Here is a 24,141-nt window from a genome sequence, read left to right as displayed (position 1 = left end):
AAAGATTTGTCCCACACCTTCATACATGTTAACTGTAAAATCTAGAATTTGTTGCCAACAATAGCAATATTTAACTTGTGCAGGTGATATCCCTCTATCTGTTATTTTAATTAAAGCTTAGTTTAATTTAGCTTAAACTCTCATTTGAAGAGTCAGAAATGGGGATGTGTTAGTACAAGTCACTGGTTAAAACTCTGCACCTGAGAACGTGAAGAGGGTAAGGGGTATGTGTAGAAAGGGTGGGCGAGGGGTAAGTGTAGCAAAATATGTAGACAGGACCAGGGAGAGGATACGTTATTGGGGAAGTAGCTAAAATAAGATTTCAGACAGCAAGTGGCAACCACAAAGAAAAGGAAACCTGCGACCACAAGACAATGTGTTTGGCAAAGTATTTTGAGCTATATACCTATTTCCAGTGTTTTGCTTGCGTCCATACCCATTCCAAGTATTACGCTTGCGTCTATGCTTATTCCGAGTAATTTGCGTGCTTAGCTATGCAATAGCCAATCAATTGATGAATTTGAATCGGTAACCATATTTGTGAATGTAGTACCCTGCTTTTGGGTATAAGTATGACCTTTGTAAACCGCCAAATTGGGAGTTGGCTACCTTACGCCCTAAGTGTATGGGGCTGCGAACTCCTCTCTGAATAAAAACCGTTTCAGAGGTAATTTCGTGTCTCTGGTGTTTTTCCTCAACTGAGCAGGTTAATAATTTCAGGTTGGCGCACCTTTAGTTCTGTAGTCCAATATAAGGTAAAACTCAAAGCAAAATCAGCAAGACCTCAATAATTCCAATACAGTTATAAAGAATATACAAGATATGTAAATATTTAAAAGGTACAATCCAAATTGAAGAATACCTTATTACATCCCTAAACACTTCACATTCATCCACTTTTGGAAGATATCCTTACTTTCCAGGTAATGTGAGAGTCAATTTATGTACAGAAAGATTGTATACACCACAATGAGAAAAATTACCAGTTATTTGGCATGCTTGATAGCTCCTTGGATGACTCCAACAGTAATGACGCTGAGCTGGTGATTGGCTAAGTTGGAAAAAATAAGGAAGGAACCAGAAAAAGATCTTCCCACCTCAATAGAGAAATGAAAATATGATAGACCATAAGACATAGGAGCAGAATTAGACAATCTGGGCCATCGAGTCAGCTCCACCATTCAATCATGGCTTTTTTTTTAATCTCCTCCTCAAACCTAGTTCCCAGCCTTCTCCCTGTAACTACTGATGCGTCTCGAATCAAGAACCCATCAATCTCTGCCTTAAATACACCCAACAACCTGGCCTCCACAGCTGCATGTAGCAACAAATTCTACAAATTCACCACCCTTTTGCAAAAGAAATTTCTCTGCATTTCTGTTCTGAAAGGGTGTCCCTCTATTCTGAGGCTGTGCCCACTTGTCCTAGATTTTTACACCATGGGAAACATCCTTTCCACATCTACAAGCCTTTCAACATTCAAAAAGTTTCAATGAGATCCCCCCTCATCCTTCTGAATTCCAACAAGCACAGACCCAGAGCCATCAAATGTTCCTCGTATGATAACCCTTTCATTCCTGGAAGCATCCTTGTGAAACTCCTCTGGACCCTCTCTAATGTCAGCACCTTTTCTAAGATGAGAGGCCCAAAACTGTACACAATATTCAAGCCGAGGCCTCACCAGTGCCTTATAAAGCCTCAGCATCACATCCTTGCTCTTGTATTCTAGAACTCTTGAAATGAATGCTCACATGGCATTTGTCTTCCTCACCACTGACTCAACCTGCAAGTTCCACACAAGGTCTCCCAACTCCCTCTGCGTCTCAGATTCCTGCATTTTCTCCCTGTTTAAAAAAAAAGTCTGTACATTTATTTCTACTACCAAAGCGCATGACCATACATTTTCCAACATTGTATTTCATTTGCCACTTTCTTGTCCTTCTGCATCCTACCTGTTTCCTCAACATTACCTGTCCTTCCAGCAATTTTTATATCATCTGAAAATGTGGCAACAAAGCCATCTATTCCATCATCTAAATCATTTATATATAGAATAAAAAGAAGTGGTCCCAGCACCAACCCCTGTGGAACACCATTAGTCACTGGCAGCCAACAAGAAAAAAGGATCATTTAATTCCCACTCACTGCTTCCTACCAATCAGCCAGTGCTCTAACCATGTTAGTAACTTTCCTGTAATACCATGTGCTCTTAACTTGGTAAGCAGCCTCATATGTGGCACCTTGTCAAAGGCCTTCTGAAAGTCCAAATAGACAACATCCACTGCATCCCCTTTATCTATCCTACTTGTAATCCCCACAAAGAATTCCAACAGGTTTGTCAGGCAACATTTTCCCTGTAGGAAACCATGCTGACTTTGTACTATCTTGTCCTGTGTCACCAAGTACTCCATCACCTCATCCTTAACATCTTCCCAACCACGGGGGTCAGGCCAACTGGGCTATAATTTCATTTCCGCTACCTTCCTCATTTCTTAAAGAGTGGAGTAACATTGGCAATTTTCCAGTCCTCCGGCACCATGCCAGAGTCCAATGATTTTTGAAAGATCATTTCTAATGCAACCACAATCTCAACAGTACCTCTTTCAGAACCCTAAGGTACAGTTCCTCTGGTCAGGTGACTTGTGCATCTTTAGGTCTTTCAGCTTTTTGAGCACCTTCTCTCTTGTAACAGTAACTGCACCCACTTCTCTTCCTTCACACACTACAACATCAGGCAGACTACTAGTGTTTTCCACAGTGAAGACCGACGCAAAATACTCATTTAGTTCATCAGCCATCTCCTTGTCCCCCGTTATTATTTCTACTGCCTTATTTTCTAGCGGTCCTATATCCACTCTCATTTCTCTTTTATTTTTAACATACTTGAAAAAAACTTTTACTATCCACTTTGACATTATTTGCTACTTGCTTTCAAATTTCATCTTTTCCCTTCTAATGATTCTTTTAGTTGCTCTCTGTAGGCTTATAAAATCTTCCCAATAATTTTTGCTTTGTTGTATTCCCTTTCTTTTGCTTTTACAATTGCTTTGACTTCCTTTGTCAGCCACAGTTGTACTATTTTACCATTTGAGTACAGGTGGCTCCCGTTTTCCAAACGTTTGCTTTACCACAGCTCGCTGTTACGAAAGACCTACATTAGTTATATGTTTTCGCTAGCCAAAGAGTGTTTTTGCTTTTACAAAAAAAGGCAGCGCGCCCGAAGCAGCCAGGCTCCTCCCCTGGAACTGTACTCTAGCCATCATAGCTTAAACACGTCTGTGAGCATCTGTGCTTTATCTCGATTTATTTTGTGCATCCGTTAGCGAGATGAGTTCGAAGGTATCAGAAAAGCCTAAGTAAGGGTGTTAAGCTTAGTGTAAAACTGGACGTAATTAAACATTTCAATTGCGGTCAACGAAGTAAGGACATTGTCCGCGCATTGAACTTGCCTGCGTCCACCATTCGCACTAGTTACACAGAGAGAAAGAATCTTGAAAGCTGCCGATGTTACTATTGGTTCTGCTCATAGCAAAGTGGTCTCTTTTAGTCGGCATCCAATAATGGATAAAATGGAAAGTCTATTTCTTGAGTGGATTGATGGGTGAACAAAGCATGGTGTTCCGTTAAGTTATCTTATACTGAAGGAGAAACCAGTCAGTCGTTTTAATAAGCTGACAGAAAGCACTGGACGATAGTGATAAAAGTGTTGCGAAAGTGGAATTTGAAGGTAGTCATGGGTGGTTTGATCGATTTCTGAGGCGAGGGCAGCTTCATAGTTTAACTTTCACTGGAGAGTGCTTCGGCTGATACTGAAGCTGCCGAAAAGTTCCCAGCAGAACTGAAGAAAATAATTACAGAAGGTGGTTATTCATATAACCAAGTGTTTAACTGTGACGAAACTGCAATTTATTGGAAAAAAATTTTCCCATATGAATTAAAGACATTTTTACGAAAATGGAATTTAAAGGTAGTCATGGGTGGTTTGACCAGTTTTAAGCTTCATAGCTTAAAGGTTACTGGAGAGAGTGCTTCCGCCGAGAGCGCTTGCATGAGATTTTCGCTTCCCTTGATGGTGCTGCAATGATTGCAGAAAAGTATTTCTACTTTATATAGGTTGTGCATTCATCATATCATTCCTGCTTTTACTATATGCTAGTGTTCTCCTACAAAATCCTACCTTGGCACCTCACCATGGGAAAGGAGTGACACTGGCCAAACATCAGTGAAGTACAGCAGAGATTCGTTCTCTGGCAGGTCTAACCTCACCGTAAAGGTGATGTTCCATCGGTAAGCATGCCTTTGCTACTTTGTAGGTTATGCCTCTTCAGGCAAAGGCTGCACCCAACGAGGATGCCGGCAGCAGGGTGTCTAATGGTGTCTGTGGCAGATGAATCCAAATGGGTCAATGGTACAGCCACCTTGGTGGCATGTGGAGGAACCGGAGTGCAGGTCAATGAATGGCATCACTAGACTAGTTAGTTGTCACTGCAGGGCAGCTTCCTTATCCGCTAAGTCTGTTACACTCCTGTGTACCACTTAGCATCAGATTTGGAAGCCCAGAGAGACAGTATGGTGGGGGCACAACACCATCTGCCTTATTACTGTGCAAGGCGTGTTGGAGTAGGGTTTCTGGATGGTATGAAGAAATATGAAGCAGGTCATGAACGCAGATATTCGGTGCTGTGGGAGACAATGCTGATCCAGTGCTGGTCAGTGGCCCACAAACATGCCTGCAGAGACTAAACTCTCAGCACAGTCAACATCAAAACCGATGGACAGCCGAAGAAGAAGAAGAAGAGAAGATATGTTAGTGTTACTTTAGGTTTTATGTGTTATTTGGTATGATTTGGTAGGTTATTTTTTGGGTCTGGGAACGCTCTCAAATTTTTCCCATATAAATTATTGGTAATTGCTTCTTCGCTTTACGACATTCCGGCTTACAAACCGTTTCATAGGAACTTTCTACCTTCGGACAGCGGGGGAAACCTGTATTTCTTCACTTTTGGAATACACATGTCCTGCACCTTCCTCATTTTTCCCAGAAACGCATGCCATTGCTGCTCTGCTGACATCCCTGCCAGCAGCTGCTTCCAATTTACTTCAATCAACTCCTTTCTCACACCAATTTCCCTTACTCAACTGAAATACTGCTACATCAGACTTTACTTTCTCCCTATCAAATTTCAAGTTGTATTCAAATCATATTGTGATCACTGATTCCCAAGGGTTCTTTTACCTTAAGATCCCTAATCACCTCCAGTTCATTACTTAGACCCAATCCAGTATAGCTGGATGACCCTAGTAGGCTCAACAACAAGCAACTGTAAGAAGCTATCTCTTAGGCATTCAACAAACTCACTCTCGAGATGCATTACTAACCTGATTTTCCCAATCGACCTGTATGTTAAAATCTCCCATGACTACCATAACATTGCCCTTTTGACTCACCTTTTCTATTTCCTGTTGAAACCTGTCGTCCACCTCCCAGCCATTACTGGGAGGCCTGTATATAATTGCCATCAACGTCCTTTTACCCTTGCAGTTTCTTAACTCAGCCAACAAGGATTTAACATCTTCCGATCCTACACATCCTTCTACTGACCTGATGCCATTCTTTACCAGTAGAGCCACACCACCCCCTCTGCCTACCTTCTGTCCCTCTGATATAACATGTAACCTTGTACATTCAGCTCCAAACTGCAACCATCCTTCAGCCACAATTCAGTGATGGCCACAACATTATATCCAGCAATCTGCAATATTGCAACAAGATCATCCACCTTATTTCTTATATTACGCGCATTTGGATACAACACCTTGAGTACTGTACTTGCTATCCTTTCTGATTCTGTATCCCCAATGATTTGATACACAGCCTGTTGGCCGCAACTAAGTCCCATCACCTGCCTGCCCTTCCTGACAATTTGACTGCAGGCTATATTTACATTTTTACCATCCATCCTATCCCAAGTCCCTTCACTCCTATGATAGATAGGAAGATAGGGTTGCACAGTAGTGCAGTGATTTGCATAACACTATTACAGCCAGCTGTAAGATTCAATTTAATTTCCACTACTATCAGTGAGGAGTTTGCACGATCTCCCCATGACCTTGTGGGTTACCTCCAGGTGCTCAGGTTTCCTCCCACATTTCAAACACGCACTGGTTAGTAAGTTCTGGGCATGCTATGTTGGTGCCGGAAACATTGCAGCACTTGCTGACTAACCCGAGCACATTTTCAATCCAAATCACTGTATGCTTCGATGAAAATGTGACAAATAAAGCTAACCTTATCTTTAACACCAGGATTCCATGCAACAGAGCTACATTCAAGAATAGTGGAACATCAAAGCAGTCTTGATAATTCTACCTGATTTGTGACGCCTTCAACAACTTGTATGAATTGTTCAAGTTCTCGATCCATGGATACATAGTCCAGCATCAACTTTTCCATTTTCTTTACTTCTTCCACACTGCCTAGAAAACAAGTTCAAGTTTATTGTCATTCAACCATATACATGTAGACCGCCAAATTAAATAAAGTTCTTCCAGATCAAGATGCACAACCAAGTACATATAATTCACAGACATCACATAGGGTAATGTTACCACAGATAAACTAACAAATAACTAGGTGAATTTATGACACAAGTTAAAAAGTAAACAGTATATGCTACTGGCACTTCATAATTGATGAGAGCTGGGTGGCTGCAGGTAGAGGGATCATTGTCTCACAGCCAGGGGGAAGAAACTGTTTCCCATCCTAACAGTCTTTGTCCTAATGTTATGGTGCCTCTTGCCTGATGGTAGGCCATCAAAGTGACTGTTGGACGGATGGGAAGAATCATTGACAATGCTAAGGGCCCTGCATATGCAGCACTCCAGATAAATACAGTGCCTATAAAAAGTATTCACTCCCATTGGAAATTTTCATGTATTATTGTTTTACAGCATTGAAACACAGTGGATTTAACAGAAAAGACTCTTCAGTGTTAAAGTGAAAACAAATTCCTACAAATTGGGCTGGATTTTATTACAATTATTATACACAAATTAATTGATTGAATAATTAATTACCCCTTCAAGACAGTATTTAGTAAATACACCTTTGGCAACAATTACAGCCCTGAATCTGTGTGGATAGGTTTCTGCACATCGGAGCTTTGCACATCTGGACACTGCAAGCTTTCCCCCATTCTTATTTACAAAACTGCTCAAGCTCCATCAGATTGAAGAGTCCTTTTCAAGTTCAGCCACAACTTCTCAAATGGATTTAGGTCTGAACTCTGACTTGACACCCCAGGACATTAAGTTTGTTGTTTTTAAGCCATTCCTGTGTAGCTTTAGCTTTGTGCTTGGGGTCATTGTCCCGTTGGAAAACAACCCCTAGCCCAAGTCACAGTTCTCTTGCTTTCCTCCAGGCATCAGGTTTTCCTCCAGGAATTTCCTGTATTTTGCTGCAGTCATTTTACCTTCTACCTTCACAAGCCTTCCAGGGCCTGCTGCAGTGAAGCATTCTCACAGCATGATGTAGCCACCATCATTCTTCACGGTAGGGATGGTATGTTTTTGATGATGTGCAGTATTTAGCTTATGCCAAAAATAGCGTTTAGTCTGATGGCCAAAAAGCTCAATTTTGGTTTGATCAGAGCATAGAACCTTCTTCCAGCTGAATTCAGAGCTTTCTTCTCTGAACTCTGAACATGCCTTCTGGAAAATTCTAGCCAAGATTTCATGTGAGTTTTCTTCCCCACCAACAGTGGTTTTTTCTTTGCACTTTCCCATAAAACCATGACTGGTGAAGCACTTGGGCAACAGTTGTTGTATGCGCAGTCTCTCCCATCTCAGACACTGAAGTTTGTAACTCCTCCAGAGTTGTCAAAGGTCTTTTGGTGGCCTCCCTCACTAGTCCTCTTCTTGGGCGGTCACTCAGTTTGTGAGAAATGGCTGCTATAGGGATATTTACAACTGTGCCATATTCTTTCCAATTCTTGATAATTGACTGAATTGTACTCCAAAGGATATTCAATGACTTGGAAATTTTCTTGAATTCATCTCTTAACTTGTGCTTTTCAATAGTCTTTTTGCAGAGTTGCTTAGAGTGTTCTTCTGTCTTCATAGCATAGATTTGCCAGGATACTGACTTACCAGCAGTTGCACTTTCCAGATATAGGTGTATTTTTTACTACAATCAATTGAGACACCCTGACTACTACTACTTCTTCCTTGGGTTTTTATGGCAGTTGGCATCCACACTGTTGCATTGCTGCCAGCACCCTGACTACCCACAGGTGATCTCCATTTAACTAATTATGTGACTTCTAAAACCAAATGGTTGCACCAGTGATGATTTGGTGTGTCTTATTAAGGGGGGGTGAAGGGACTTCAGGGAGCACGAAGCGGCAGAAACAAATATCACTGTGATGATTGTACACTCTAATATCAATTGTTTGGTGACAATAAAGTAAAGTGAATACTTATAAAACACAAAACAATTGATTGCATATTTATAATTAAAGTCTTTTTCTGTTGATCAGTGATCAGTGTCAAAAAAGCCAAATTAAATGCACTGTGATTCCATGTTGTAAAACAATAAAAGACGAAAACTTCCGGTGGGGGGGGGGTGAAGACTTTATATAGGTACTGTATCTCGGATGGGTGAAGAGAGACCCAAATGATCCTCTCAGGAGCCCTCATAATTAAAAACAATTTGAAAGAACAAATTAGGATTTCACTACATCCTAGTTAAACCCAACAGTTTTGACTATTGATCTTCAATTACACTAAAGTTTACATTAAAACCAATCAAAGCCAATTTTGTCAACTGTCAAACTGTCGGGACTTTTCCCCACATATCCTTCACAAGCTATTAAAAATGAAATAAATTAGGAAAAAATAGAATTAGTAGAAGAATAATCATATTTCATAAATCACAGAGCTCAGCCAACGAGGACTTTAATATTCACATGCGGTGCTGAACTTGCCAACATCTACAGGGTTAAAAATCAAAGAGGCATTTCATATAGTCTCAGATCAAATTTATTCAATGTTGTTTCTTTTTTGGGGGGGCAGGGGAACATAAAATTCTAATTTCCAAGATTGTTAATATTATCATATTAAACTTTATTTTCATGGCCTGAACTTACTTTATGAAAATAATTAATGTCTCCCTCAGCCAATGTACCTGGGACATAAATTCAGTGACCACTTTAATTAGGTACAGGAGTGGAACCTGGTGTGGTGATGTGCTGATCTAGGTAGGTGAGGACAAGAGGAACCCTATCCCTTGTAGCGTGGCAGGAGGATGATAGAGGTGTATAAGATGATGAGAGGCATTGATCATGTGGATAGTCAGAGGTTTTTTCCCGGGGCTGAAATGGTTGCCACAAGAGGACACAGTTTTAAGGTGCTGGGGAGTAGGTACAGAGATGTCAGGGGTAAGTTTTTTTTTAACTCAGAGTGGCGAGTGCGTGAAATGGGCTGCTGGCAACGGTGGTGGAGGTGGATACGATAGGATCTTTTAAAAGACTTTTGGATAGGCAGATGGAGCTTAGAAAAGTAGAGGGCTATAGATGAGCCTATTAATTTCTAAGGTAGGGACATGTTCGGCATAACTTTGTGTGCCGAAGGGCCTGTATTGTGCTGTAGGTTTTCAATGTTTCTACAGTGGGGTAAGAGCAGACATGCGTGAAATGGAAGAGATGTGGTTGAGGGCAGCGTTGATGGTGGAAGAAGGGAAGCCCCTCTCTTTGAAAAAGGAGGACATTCCTTCATTCTAAAATGAAAAGCCTCATCCTTAGAGATGATGCGGCAGAAACGGTGGAACTGAGAGAAGGGGATTGCATTTTTACAAGTAGCAGGGTGGGCCGAGGTATAGTCCACGTAGCTATCAGAGTCCGTTGGTTTATCATTGATAGGTGGATAAGCTGTCTCCGGAGATAGAGAAAGGGAAGGGAAGTGTCAGAAATGGACCAGGTGAATTTGGGGGCCGGGTGGAATTTGGAGGCAAAGTAGATGAAATCAGTGAGTTAGAACCATAGAACATTACAGCACAGAAACAGGCCCTTCAGTCCTTCTTGGCTGTGCCGCACCATTTTTCTGCCTAGTCCACTCCCTTAGCCTCAGTGGAAAAAGCCTGCTTGCATTCACTCTATCTATACCCATCACAATTTTATATACCTCTATCAAATCTCCCCTCATCTTCTACGCTCCAAGGAATAAAGTCCTAACCTATTCAAACTTTCTCTGTAACTCAGTTTCTCAAGTCCTGGCAACAAACCTTCTCTGCACTCTTTCAACCTTATTAATATCCTTCCTGTAATTCGGTGACCAAAACTGCTCACAATGCTCTAAGTTCGGCCTCAGCAATGTCTTATACAACCTCACCATAACATTCCAACTCTTATACTCAATACTTTGATTTATAAAGGCCAATGTGCCGAAAGCTCTCTTTACAACCCTATCTACTTTTGACACTACTTTTAGGGAATTTTGTATCTGTATTCCCAGATCCCTCTGTTCTACTGCACTCCTCAGTGTCCTACCATTTACCTTGTATGTTCTACCTTGGTTTGACCTTCCGAAGTGCAATACCTCACACTTCTCCGCATTAAACTCCATCTGCCATTTTTCAGCCCATTTTTCCAGCTGGTGAGCAAGCTTTGAAAACCTTACTCACTGTCCACTACACCTCCAATCTTTGTATCATCAGCAAATTTTCTGATCCAGTTTACCACATTATCATCCAGATCATTGATATAGATGACAAATAACAATGGACCCAGCATGATCCCTGTGGCACACCACTAGTCACAGGCCTCCACTCAGAGAAGCAATCCTCCACTACAACTCTTTGGTTTCTCCCATTGAGCCAATGTCTAATCCAATTTACTACCTCACCATGTATACCTAGCGACTGAAACTTCCTAACTAACCTCCCACAGGGGACCTTGTCAAAGGCCTTACTGAAGTCCATGTAGACAACATCCACTGTCTTCCCTTCATCCACTTTTCTGGTAACCTCCTCGAAAAACTCTAATAGATTGGCTAAACATGACCTACCACGCACAAAACCATGTTGACTCTCCCTAATAAGTCTCTGTCTATCCAAATACTTGTAGATCCTATCTCTTAATACTCCTTCCAATAATTTACCCACAACTGACATCAAATTTACTGGCCTATAATTTCCTGGATTACTTTCAGAGCCTTTTTTAAACAATGGAACAACATAAGCTATCCTCCAATCCTCTGGCACCTCACTCGTAGATACCGACATTTTAAATATATCTGCCAGGCCCCTGCAATTTCAACACTAGTCTCCTTCAAGGTCTCAGGGAATACCCTGTCAGGTCCTGGAGATTTATCTACTCTGATTTGCCTCAAGACAGCAAGCAACTCCTCCTCTACAATCTGTATAGGTTCCATGACCTAACTACTCGTTTGCCTTATTTCCATAGACTCCTTGCCAGTTTCCTTAGTAAATACAGATGCAAAAAAACCATTTAAGATCTCCCCCATTTCTTTTGGTTCCATACGTAGCCGACCACTCTGATCTTCAAGAGAACCAATTTTAATCCTTAATATCCTTTTGCTCTTTATATACCTGTAGAAGTTCTTTGGATTGTCCTTCACCTTGACTGCCAAAGCAACCTCACATCTTCTTTTAGCCCTCCTATTTTCTTTAAGTTTTTTTTGCATTTTTTATACTCCTCAAGCACCTTATTTGCTCCGTTTCCTATACATGTATAACATGTATAACTCTTTTCTTCTTTATCAGAGTTCCAATATCCCTAGAGAACCAAAGTTCCTTATTCTTATTCACTTTGCCTTTAATCCTGACAGGAACATACAAACTCTGCACTCTCAAAATTTCTCCTTTGAAGGCCTCCCACTTACCAATCACATCCTTGCCAGAGAACAACCTGTCCTAATCCACACTTTTTAGATCCTTTCTCATTTCTTCAAATTTGGCCTTTTTCCAGTTTAGAACTTCAACCCAAGGACTAGATCTATCTTTATCCATGATCAAGTTAAAACTAATGGTGTTATGATCACTGGAACCAAAGTGTTCCCCTGCACACACTTCCGTCACCTGTCCTAACTTGTTTCCTAATAGGAGATCTAATATTTCATCTTCTCTGGTTGATACCTCTATATATTGATTTAGAAAACTTTCCTGAACATATTTTACAAACACTAAAATGTCTGGATCTTTAACAGTATGGGAGTCCAAATCAACATGTGGAAAATTAAAATCCCCTACTATCACAACTTTATGTTTCCTGCAGCTGTCTGCCATCTCTCTGCAGATCTGCTCCTCCAATTCTCGCTGACTATTGGGTGGTCTATAATACAACCCCATTAATGTGGTCATACCTTTTCTGTTTCTCAGCTCCACCCATATGGCCTCAGTAGACAAGCCCTCTGATCTGATCTGCCTGAACACTGCTGTAACATTTTCCCTGACTAGCAATGCCACCCCTCACCCTTCATCCCTCTGCCTCTATCACATCTGAAACATCTAAACCCTGGAACTGGGCTGCCAGTCCTGCCCCTCCTGTAGCCAAGTTTCACTACTAGCTATAATGTCATAATTCCACGTGTCAATCCACACCCTCAGCTCGTCAGCCTTCCCCACAATACTCCTCGCATTGAAATAGACACATCTCAGAAGATTATTACCACCACACACAACCCTTCTATTTGTGACTTTGTGTGAACTTTTAACTTCATTTATTTTCACCTCCACTCCACTATCTGCTCTGTCACTCTGATTCCCATCCCCCTGCAAATCTAGTTTAAACCCTCCCCTATAGCACTGGCAAACCTCCCTGCAAGGATATTGGTCCCCCTGCAGTTCAGGTGTAACCCGTCTCTCTTGTACAGGTCCCAACTGCCCCAGAAGAGGTCCCAATGATCCTGAAATCTGAAACCCTGCCCCCTACACCAGTTCTTCAGCCATGTGTTCATCCGCCAGAGCAACCTACTCTTACCCCCACAGGCACATGGCACAGGTAGCAATTCTGAGATTACCACCCTCGAGGTCCTGCTTTTTAACTTCCTACCAAGTTCTCTATACTCACTCTTCAGGACCTCCTCACTCTTTCTTCCTATGTCACTGGTACCAAAACGTACCATGACATCTGACTGCTCACCCTCCCACTTCAGAGTGCTGTGCACGCGATCAGAGACATCCCCAACCCTGGCGTCCCGGAGGCAACAAACCATCCGGGAGTCTCTGTCACAACCACAGAACCTCCTGTCTGTACCTCTAACTATCGTTACCCCTATCACTACCTCTCTCCTCTTCTTCCACCCTCCTTTCTGCACTGCAGAGCTAGACTCAGTGCCAGAGATCCAGTTGCCACTGCTTGTCCCAGGTAGGTCAACACCCCCCGCCCCCCCAACAGTATCCAAATCGGTATACTTGTTGTTGAGGGGAATGGCCATAGGGGAACCCTGCTTTGCCTGCCCTTTCCCCTTCCCTCGCCTGACAGTAACCCAATCACCTGTGCCCTGCTCCTTTGGCATAGCTACCTCCCTGAAACTACTATCTATAAACTCATCATTCTCCCGAATGATCCGGAGGTCATCCAGCTCCTGCTCCAGTTCCCTAACGTGGTTTGTTAGGTGCTGCAGTTGGATGCACTTCTTGCAGGTATCGTTGTCAGGGACACCAGAGGTCTCCCTGACTTCCCACATCCTGCAAGAGGAGCATTCCAACATCCTACCTGGCATTTTCTCTACTCTAAACAAACAAAACAAAACTTACCGGAACCTACACTGCCCGCTGTATATGGTGGTCGCCTTTTTAAGCCTTTGGCGTGGCTGACATCACACGTCTGTGCAGTCCAGCCTCTTTTCCCTGAGCAGTGTAAAAAAAAAAAAGAGGCTTCTCTCCGAGATTCCTTACTCCTTCACTCTCAGCCTCTTGCTCCGATTTTTAAAAGTTCAGCATAGGTGCAGGAAGTAGCACCAATTGCAGTCACTGATGTAGTGTCAGAAAAGTGCGAGATGGTCACCAGTGTAGGCTTACAACATAGACTGTTCCACGTAGACTACAAACAGGCAGACACAGCTGTGACCCATGCGAATGCCCATGGCTACCCAAAGGAGAAATTATTGAGAGTGTGGAAAAGTTCCACCGCACAGAGGAGAGTGGTGCTGGAGGTGAACTGGTTGGGTCTGGGGTCCAGGAAGAAATGGAGAGCTTTGAGGCCTTACTGGAGGGGGAGGGATGTGTATAAGGACTGGGCATCCATAGTAAAAATAAGATGATGGGGGGGGCCAGAGAACCTGAAATCCTTGAAAAGATCAAGAGTGTGTGAGGTGTCATGGATGTAGGTGGGAGGGGACTGAACCGGGGGGATAAAACAGTGTTGAGGTATGCTGATATGAGTTCAGTAGGGCAGGAACAAGCTGAAATAATGGGTCTACCTGGACAAGCAGGTTTGTGGATCTTGGGTAGAAGGTAGAAATCAGAGGTGCAGGGGCAAGAACTGAGGTTGGTGGCGGTGGATGGGAGATCCCCAGAGTCAATAAGGTTGGTGATGATGTGGGACTCAATGGCCTAAGAGGGGTCCTGTTTGAGGAGCAAGTAAGAGGTGTCTGAGAGTTGGCGCTGGGCCTCAGCAAGGTAGAGGTCAGTTCGCCAGACTACTACAGCACTTCTCTTATCTGCCAGTTTGATGGTGAGGTTAGGCTTTAGTGCGGAGGGAGTGGAGAGCCGAGCGTTTGAAAGGAGTGAGGTTGGAATAGGAGAGAGGAGTGTTAAAGTCTGGACGGTTAATGTCTTGTCAGCAGTTGGCAATGGAAAGATCCAGAGCAGAAGACCAGGGATGGGTGTCCAGGAAGACGAAGAGGGTTGAAGACGGGAGAAGGGATCATTGGTGTGGCATGGGGAGTCCTTGCCAAAGAAATAGCCTTGGAGTCGGTGGCAGAGGAAGATCTCAGCGTCGTGGCGGGCGCAGAACTGAGAGGCGTGGGTGCAGGCAGAACATTCTGTCTCAGAGAGAATAAAGGACGGAGGGATTGGATGAGAGCTGAGATCGGAAGGGGGAGGGGTTGCTGGTGTTTGAGGAGAAGGGAGGTTTGGAATGTTCAGCGATGGTGAGGTGAGAGGAAGATGGAGTCTCCGAGGACCCAGGAGCTGATAGTAGGGCCTGAAAGAGACAGAACTGTGGAGTAGTGGTGGGGAAAGGGGAGACAGCAGCAGCACGTGAAGACCTGGTCTGGAGGTCAAGGTAGGATTGGAGTCGGCACTTTGGCAATGTCAGAGGTTGTTGGAACCTGCATCGACGGTGGAGGAGTCTAGGTTTTGAGTCTGCTCTGGATTGTTAGAGCCGTTGAGATCAGCAGCAGAGATCGCGGACTGAAGAAGCAGGAGTTGGCCATTCAAAGTAAAACTTGCTCCATTCATCAACAAAATCATGGCTGGTCCAACTGGAACCTCAACTCAATATTCCTATCTACTGCAATTTTTTATCACCGTACTTATCACAAATCTGTCACATAAAAAATTAAAAGTTCTACTTTCACCACCTTTTAAAGAGAGTTTTAAAGACATGATGCTCAGAGAAGAAAATGGAGGATCTCATTAATACTAAATAGGCAACCCCCCCCCCAGATTAGAACACAGATGCAACCAATATTCAATCACTGTATATCAATAATTAGAACAGTATAATTTGCATACACTTCAGTCCAACATTCTGGGCCAAAGGGCCTGTAATGTGCTGTAGATTTCTATGTTTCTATGTCTCAACTGAACAATGCCTCAGATGATCTATTCAATTCCTGTGGTTCACATTTTCACTTAACTGTATTTTTCTGGGACATGAAACATCAAAAACAAAAGCTTTTGGTTACAATCTATAAGAAAATTCAAGAGCAATATAAAATACTGGGAAGTAAAAACAAACCTGGATTCTGATCATCATTCTAAATTATTGTACAAAATCTTTGAACAGATTTCCACCCAGGACATGCCCTCTTTTCATTGCTACCACCAGAGAGCACGCACAAGAGATTTAGGAACAGTATGTATGTATATAAATAAAAAACACATACACACATATGTACACATATATAATTTTTCTTATTGAAATTTATAGCTTATTTTATGTACTGTACTGCTGCAACAAAACAAATTTTATGACACACAGCATGTCATCAATAATAAATCTGATCACAAACAATAGGAGAATGGCCAGGCTCAAGGCAACAGTAACTCAAATAACCATGCATTATAACAGTGATGTGAAGAAGAGCTTCCATGAACATTCATCAAACCATGTATGGGCTAAGACCACACTGGTCTTAAAAGTGATTGGAAAGTTATAAGCTGTGTTTTCTGTCAGTTGAAACAGTTTTTCTCCTTTTATGCTGTACTTGATGCATACATGCCAAATTCATATGACATTTTAATTTTGTTTCCATCGTGCTGATATGTATACAGGCAGTCCCCGGGTTACGAATGAGTTCCGTTCCTGAGTCCGTCTTTAAGTCGGATTTGTACGTAAGTCGGAACAAGTACATCTGGTATTATTTAGCATCAGTTAGTCAAACGTTTGTCTTTGTATATATTTTACCTTTCTATGCATATAAAACACTTAAGAAACATATGTATCCCAATAATTAAACCACTGCATTGCTTAGTAATAATTGTAGCTTTCATTGGGGCAGGGCCTTTCACATGCTCCATTATTCTCACTTTATCCTTTAAAATTGTTCCAATCGCTGACCGACTATAGCCTAACGCTTTTCCAAAGACCGATGGCGTTTCACCAATTTCCAAACGCTTTATTATTTCCACTTTATTTTCAATCGTGACCATTTCCCATCAATGGAACAGAAACACTGCAGGCGGCGGGTCCCGACCACGACCGGCTCCCGAGGTCCACTGGGTTCTAAGGACAACCACACTGAATTCCCCAGGTCCTAAAGTCCACAGCACTGAGCCAGGTTAAATGGGACAAGTGGGGGCTGTGCTGGGTTGGGTATTTGATCCTCCACAATATTCCGTGTGGGAATTTAAACTAGAGGTGGCAGTGTTTTTTTTTAATGAGGTAAAGTTCCGAACTCAACATCAACCCAGCACGGATGGTACAGGAGTCACTGGATCGACATCAACCCAGCACGGGAGCGGTCTGTTGGTCTGTCACTGGATCGAACTCAGGAACCTCCATTCTTGAGCCCGGTGCTGATCTCACTGTGCCACCAGCCGACCAGATCCGGGGGGGGGGGGGTAAATCTTGCTAAGAAAATTTTAAGCCAAATACAAAGTTACACACTCAACACAGTGTCAAAGGCAACGACTTAAAATGGAGGACGGCGTCGCGATCCGACTTAAAATGGCAGACGGTGTTCTCCGTCCTCGGTTTGTAAGTACGAGTTGTTCGTAAGTCGGACGTTTATAACTCGGGAACTACCTGTATACACCTAGTAGCCACCTTCACACTCCTATAATTTGAGACCTATGATGTACAACAAGCACATTGGTATTTGTGATAACTAATGATTTACAAAGTTCCCAGGTGAGTCAACTGAGCTCAGAACAATGTTGAAGATTTTGAAAATATTAACAGCATAACATACACCAATCCCCCCCAAAAAAAACTTTTGCTACATGTGTAAATTGTAATCATGTGAGAAGACAAAAGAACACAGCTGATTTCGGCCTGAAACGTCGACTGTGCTTTTTTTCCCCCATAGATGCTGCCTGGCCTGCTGAGTTTCTCCAGCATTTTTGTGTGTGTTACAGCTGATTAAGGGTCAACAATATTATCAATACACATCAAATTGCTGAGGCAAAAAGATCAGGAACAGATATGAAAAAGACTGCCTGTGATACAAGCAAATATGTCTTTGTGTATGGATAGGGCTTATTGCAGACTGCTGCAAAAAATAATATTAACATTTTCAATGGAAGGCTGACACATACAGCAAAATCAATAATGTTTGTGTGTTAAACATATTTATCTCTTCCATAACAGTACTGTAAAGGAGGAGAAAGTCGCACATTTGCTAATCAGTAAGATCATGACTGAGACTGTGCCTCCTGCAACTTGCTGTATGTATCAAGTGCCCATAAAATATTTCTCAGTGTTGAATACACTTCACAATGAAAATCTCTTCTTCACGATTAAAGTCACTTCTGCAGTGGCCAATTCCAAAGTTTTTTTACAATCTTTTGCATGAAGAAACTTCTCTTCATTTTTGTTTTTAATTTTCATCTATTATCCCAAGATAATGCACTCTGGATTTCCACCATCTTGTATTTATAATGCCCTGTGAACCACGGGTTCATAGCATCTGCCATCCTATCCCTTCCAGAATTTTATATCTAAATGATATAATCTTTCATTCATCCAAACCAGTTGTTTGCAAACTTTATTAGCATTTCCCAACCTGGGATCCACAATCCCTCTGTTAATGGTAGGGGTCCATGGCATCAAATAGGAACCCCTGTTCTAATGAATCTATACTACACAAGATTCCAAAACAAATACAGTCGGACAGCACAGAAGCAGGCACTTCAGCCCATCTCTTCCATGTTAAAGTTGCTAACTGAGCTCGTACCATTCTCCTGTGTTTGGCCCATATCTCTCTAAACCTTTCCTACCCACTGTACCTGTTGAAAAGTCTATTATTTGTTGATATTGCACCCACCCTACCCATTCCTCTGTCAGCTCATTCCACATCCCCACCCCCTAGCTCTTGCATTGCATTTATACCCTTCACATCTCACCTTAAATCTATGTTCTCTAGTTTTTATCGCCCTACCCTAGGACAAGGACTGTGACCATTCACCTTATGGATTCATAGCAAAGTACAGCACAGAAACAGTCCTTTAGGCCCATTTAGTCCATGTCAAAACCATTTGGACTATCTACTCTCAATAACCTCCATACCCCTACTTTCCATGTCCCTATCCAAACTTCTCTTAAACATTAAAATTGAGCTCACATGCACCACTTGTGCTGGCAGCTCATTCCACACTCTCACGATCCTCTAAGTAAAGAAGCTTCCCCTCATGTTCCCCTCAAATTTCACCTTTCACCATTAACCCATGACCTTAGGTTGCAGTCCCTCCCAACCTCAGTTAAAAAAAGCCTGCTTGCATGTATCCTATCTACACCCCTCATAATTTTGTAACCCGCTAATCAAATCTCTTCTCAATCTTCTATGCTGTAAAGAATATAGTCCTAACTTATTCAATCTTTCCTTATAATTCAGGTCCTTAGGCAACATCCTTGTAGTAAACTTCCTCTGTACTCTTTCAACCTTATTTACATATTTCCTGTAGGTAGATGACCAAAACTGCACAAAATACTCTAAATTAGGCTTCACCAATGTCTTTACAATTTCAATATAACATCCCATCTTCTGTACTCAATACTTTGATTTAGGAAGGCCAAAGTGTCAAAAGCTTTCTTTACAACCCTAAATGCCTGTGATGCCACTTTCAATGAATTTTGGATCAAAACCCTTTGTTTCACATTACCCCTCAGTGCCCTAGCATACACTGTGCAAGGCCTATTCTGGATGAATCTACCAAAAAGCAACACCTTCCACTTACCTGCATTAAATTCCATCTGCCATTTGTCAGCCCATTTTTCCAGCTGGTCCAGATCTCACTTCTAGACCTGCGAGCTATGATAGTCTTCCTCACTGTTCACTACACCCCCAAACTTGGTGTCAACTGCAAATTTGCTGATTCAGTTAACCATCCAAATCATTAATATGGAAACATAGAAAACATACAGCAAAATACTGGCCCTTCGGCCCACAAAGTTGTGCCAAACATGTCCCCACCTTAGATGACAATGGACACAGCAGTGGCCACAGGCTTCCAATCAGAGAAGCAACCCTCTAATACCACTCTCTGGGTTCTCCCTCAAAACCAATGCCTAACCCAATTCTTGACCAACTTCCCATACAGGACCTTGTCAAATGCTTTGCCAAAGTACATGTGGTCAACATCCACAGCCTTGCCTTCATCAACTTTCCTGGTAACTCCTCGAAAATGTCTACGAGATTGGTTAGACATGACCTACCATGCACGAAGCTACTCTGGCTATCCTTAATTAGTCCATGTATATCCAAATACTCATATCTGGACCCTTAGAATACTTTCCAATAAGTTTCCCACTACTAATGTCTGGCTCACCAGCCTATAATTTCATGGTTTATTTTTGGAGCCTTTCTTGTACAGCAGAACAACATTAGATATCCTCCAATCCTCTGGTACCTCACCTGTAGCCAAGGATGATGGATATACGAGACCAAAATACATAGGAGCAGAATTAGGCCATCTGGACCATTAAACCTGCTCCTCCATTCAATCATGCCTGATTCCTTTTTTTTCTCCACCTCAACCCTGGTTCTGGCCTTCTCCCCGTAACCTTTGATGCCATGTCCTATCAAGAACCTATCAATCTCTGCCTTAAATGCACCCAACAACCTGACCTCCACGACTGAATGTGGCAAAAAATTCCACAAATTCATCACCTCTTGGCGATCTAGGAATAATGGTGCACAGTTCCCAGAAGGTGGAATCTCATGCGGATAGGGTAGTGAAGAAAGCTTTTGGTATGCTGGCCTTTATAAATCAGAGCATTGAGTATAGGAGTTGGGATGTAATGTTAAAATTGTACAAGGCATTGGTGAGGCCAAATTTGGAGTATTGTGTACAGTTCTGGTCACCGAATTATAGGAAAGATGTCAACAAAATAGAGAGAGTACAGAGGAGATTTACTAGAATGTTACCTGGGTTTCAGCACCTAAGTTACAGTGAAAGGTTGAACAAGTTAGGTCTTTATTCTTTGGAGCGTAGAAGGTTGAGGGGGGACTTGACAGAGGTATTTAAAATTATGAGGGGGATAGATAGAGTTGACGTGGATAGGCTTTTTCCATTGAGAGGAGGGGAGATTCAAACAAGAGGACATGAGTTGAGAGTTAAGGGGCAAAAGTTTAGGAGTAACACGAGGGGGAACTTTACTCAGAGAGTGGTAGCTGTGTGGGAGAGCTTCCAGTAGAAATAGTAGAGGCAGGTTCGATTTTGTCATTTAAAAAAAATTGGATAGGTATATGGACAGAAAAAGAATGGAGGGTTATGGGCTGAGTGCAGATCAGTGGGACTAGGTGAGAGTAAGCGTTCGGCACGGACTAGAAGGGCTGAGATGGCCTGTTTCCATGCTGTAATTGTCATATGGTTATATGAAAGAAATTTCTCCACATATCTGTGCCACGCAACAGCATGTATAGTAATAGAATGAGGTGGAAGATAAATACATGGCTGAGGGATTGGAGCAGGGGTCAGGCACTCAGATTTCTGGATCATTGGGACCTCTTTTGGGCAGGTGTGACCTGTACAAAAAGGACGGATTGCACTTGAATCCCAGGGTAACCAATATCCTGGCGGGAAGGTTTGCTAAGGTTACTGGGGAGAGTTTAAACTAGAATTGTTGAGGGGTGGGTACCAAACTGAAGAGACTGGTGATGAAGTGGTTGGCTCACAAATAGAGAAAGCCAGGAGACAGTGTGTGAGGGAGGATAGGCAGGTGATAGAGAAGGGATGCACTCAGACTGAAGGTTTGAGATGTCTCTATTTTAGGGTAAGGAGTGTTGTGAACAAAGCAGATGAGCTTAGAGCGTGGATCAGTACTTGGAGCTACGATGTTGTGGCCATTACAGAGACTTGGATGGCTCAGGGGCAGGAATGGTTACTTTGAGTGCCAGGCTATGGATGTTTCAGAAAGGACAGGGAGGGAGGCAAAAGTGGTGGGAGTGTGGCACTGTTGATCACTGCTGCAGAAAAGGTGGACGTCATGGAGGGATTGGCTACGGAGTCTTTGTGGGTGGAGGTTAGGAACAGGAAGGGATCAATAACTTTACTGGGTGTTCTGTTACAGGCCGCCCATTAGTAACAGGGATATCAAGGAGCAGATAGGGAAACAGATCCTGGAAAGGTGTAATAATAACAGAGATGATGGGAGATTTTAATTTCACAAACATCGATTGGCATCTCCCTAGAGCAAGAGTTTTAGATGGGGTGGAGTTTCTTTCTTTCTTTTCAAATCTTTTTATTATTATTATCCAAAATAACAAGAGTACATGGAAGTAAGTAACACTTACAATGTCTCAAAAGAGAAAAAAACAATATTAAGGATTGAAAAATATGGTGACACAAAAAAAGATAAGAAAAACCATACTAAATTAAGAAAACGGTAAGGAAAAAAAAGAACCCATTAGGTGTTCAACCCCGGAGCCATGTGTCATACAGAAAGCTTCTAAAGATAAACATCAAACTGTCACCAAAAAAATAATTATACCAAAATTTTGAATTAGATCATGGAGAAAATCTATCAATTAACTCAAATGGTAGTAACGAGCAAATGAACCCCATCTTTTCTCAAAATCAAACATAGGTTCGAAGGTTCGACTTCTCATTTTCTCCATATTAAGACATAACATCACTTGAGAGAACCATTGTGACAGAGTGGGAGCCGATGTATCCTTCCACTTCAACAAAATGGCCCTCCTAGCTATCAATGTAACAAACTAACATGTTGGTCAGACAAAGAAATACCACGAATATTTTGAGGTATTATTCCAAAGAGCACAGTTAATTTGTTAGGTTGTAAATTAATTTTAAGTGCTTTAGAAATTGTGGAAAAAACTGACTTCCAAAACTGTTCCAGTATAGATCAAGACCAAAACATGTGTGTCAGTGTAGCTGTCTCAGTTTTACATCTATCACAAATAACTATCAACATTAGGAAAGATTTTAGACAATCTCTCCTTCGTCAAATAGTAACGATGTACAATTTTAAATTGAATCAATGAATGGCTAGCACAAATAGAGGAAGAGTTAACCAGCTTCAAGATCCGCATCCAGTCCTCCGTTATAATAGTCAAATTAAGTTCCTTTTCCCAATCTTGTTTAATCTTAAAGAAAGAGCGCTTATCCAATTGTAATAATAAATTATAAATTCTTCCAATGGAACACTTCAACAAAGGGTTCATACTCATAATAGTATCTAACAGGTTGGCCTCTAATATGCAAGGAAAATTACTTAAATATTTTTGTAAGAAATGTCTAATTTGAAGGTATTGTAAGAAGTGTGAATATGAAAGAGAGTATTTATCAACTAATTGTTCAAAAGGCAGTCTATCTTCTTTAAGTAGATCCAAAAAAGAATTAATACCTTTATTTTTCCAAAATAAAAAAATTGGATCACTCAAAGAAGGCTTAAAAAATAATTTTGATAAATTAAACTACAAAGTTTAAATTTTTTAAGATTAAAAAATTATGGAACTGGAGCCAAATTTGTAAAGAATACTTAATCACAGGGTATAAATTTAAATTAGAAACTTTAGCTAATTGTATAGGTAGAGCAGCTCCCAATAATGAGGTTAAATAAAACTGTTTCACAGCTTTCAATTCCATATCTACCCAAATTGGCCACTCGTTCTTAACAACCCAGTATAACCAAAAGGACATATATCACACATTAACAGCCCAGTAATACATTCTTAAATTAGGCAAAGCAAGACCTCCATTCTCCACCTTGTAGCACATGGAGTAGGTCGCATTCCTAGCAGCTCTCTCTCTTTTAATATATTTTATATCCCACTAACAGATCCCTTTTAGTTTTGATGATTTACTACTTCTACTGAAGGATTTACGACTTAATTACAATGGCCAAAAAAATTCATTCTGGTATTGAACTGAGAAGTGGCAAAACTTTCTCTGAAATGGAGCAAACGGAACAAACCAAGAAAACGGAGAAACCTGTTACACTAGCGGGAATATTTTCTTCAATACAAGACATGAAGTCGGAATTCGGATCGCTTAATATTAAAATTGATAAGCTGGCCAGTTCAAACGGGAAGCTCGAAAAAGCTACGATTCAAGACTCTCTGAAAAACTTGGACTCTCAACTTCAAACACTTCAGCAAACTACAACCCACATTGAGAGTGAGCATGAACTATTCAAGCAAACTGTTAAAGATCAAGGAATGAAGATATCTTCAATGGAAAAGAAAATCAATGAAATTACCTCAGAACTATCTAAAACGAAGAAAAGAATGGTTGACTTAGATAGTAGAGGGCGTCGGAGGAATCTGCGTATT

The 24,141-nt window shown here is 41.6% G+C and overlaps 1 protein-coding gene across 3 annotated transcripts in view; it reads right to left on the bottom strand.

The window, feature by feature from the left end:
* The window catches only part of nsmce2 (NSE2 (MMS21) homolog, SMC5-SMC6 complex SUMO ligase), a 212,608-nt gene that overhangs the window by 175,436 nt on the left and 13,031 nt on the right, over positions 1-24,141 (bottom strand). For all 3 annotated transcript variants that reach the window (XM_073052871.1, XM_073052853.1, XM_073052862.1), the window contains exon 3: positions 6,371-6,477. In XM_073052871.1, coding sequence (XP_072908972.1) covers positions 6,371-6,477 — 107 coding nt within the window. The remainder of the gene's footprint in view (positions 1-6,370; positions 6,478-24,141) is intronic.

The sequence above is a fragment of the Hemitrygon akajei genome, chromosome 1 (assembly GCF_048418815.1).
Source record: "Hemitrygon akajei chromosome 1, sHemAka1.3, whole genome shotgun sequence".
NCBI lineage: Eukaryota > Metazoa > Chordata > Chondrichthyes > Myliobatiformes > Dasyatidae > Hemitrygon > Hemitrygon akajei.
Note: the sequence above shows the minus strand (reverse complement) of the source record. Positions and strands in the feature narration are given on the sequence as shown.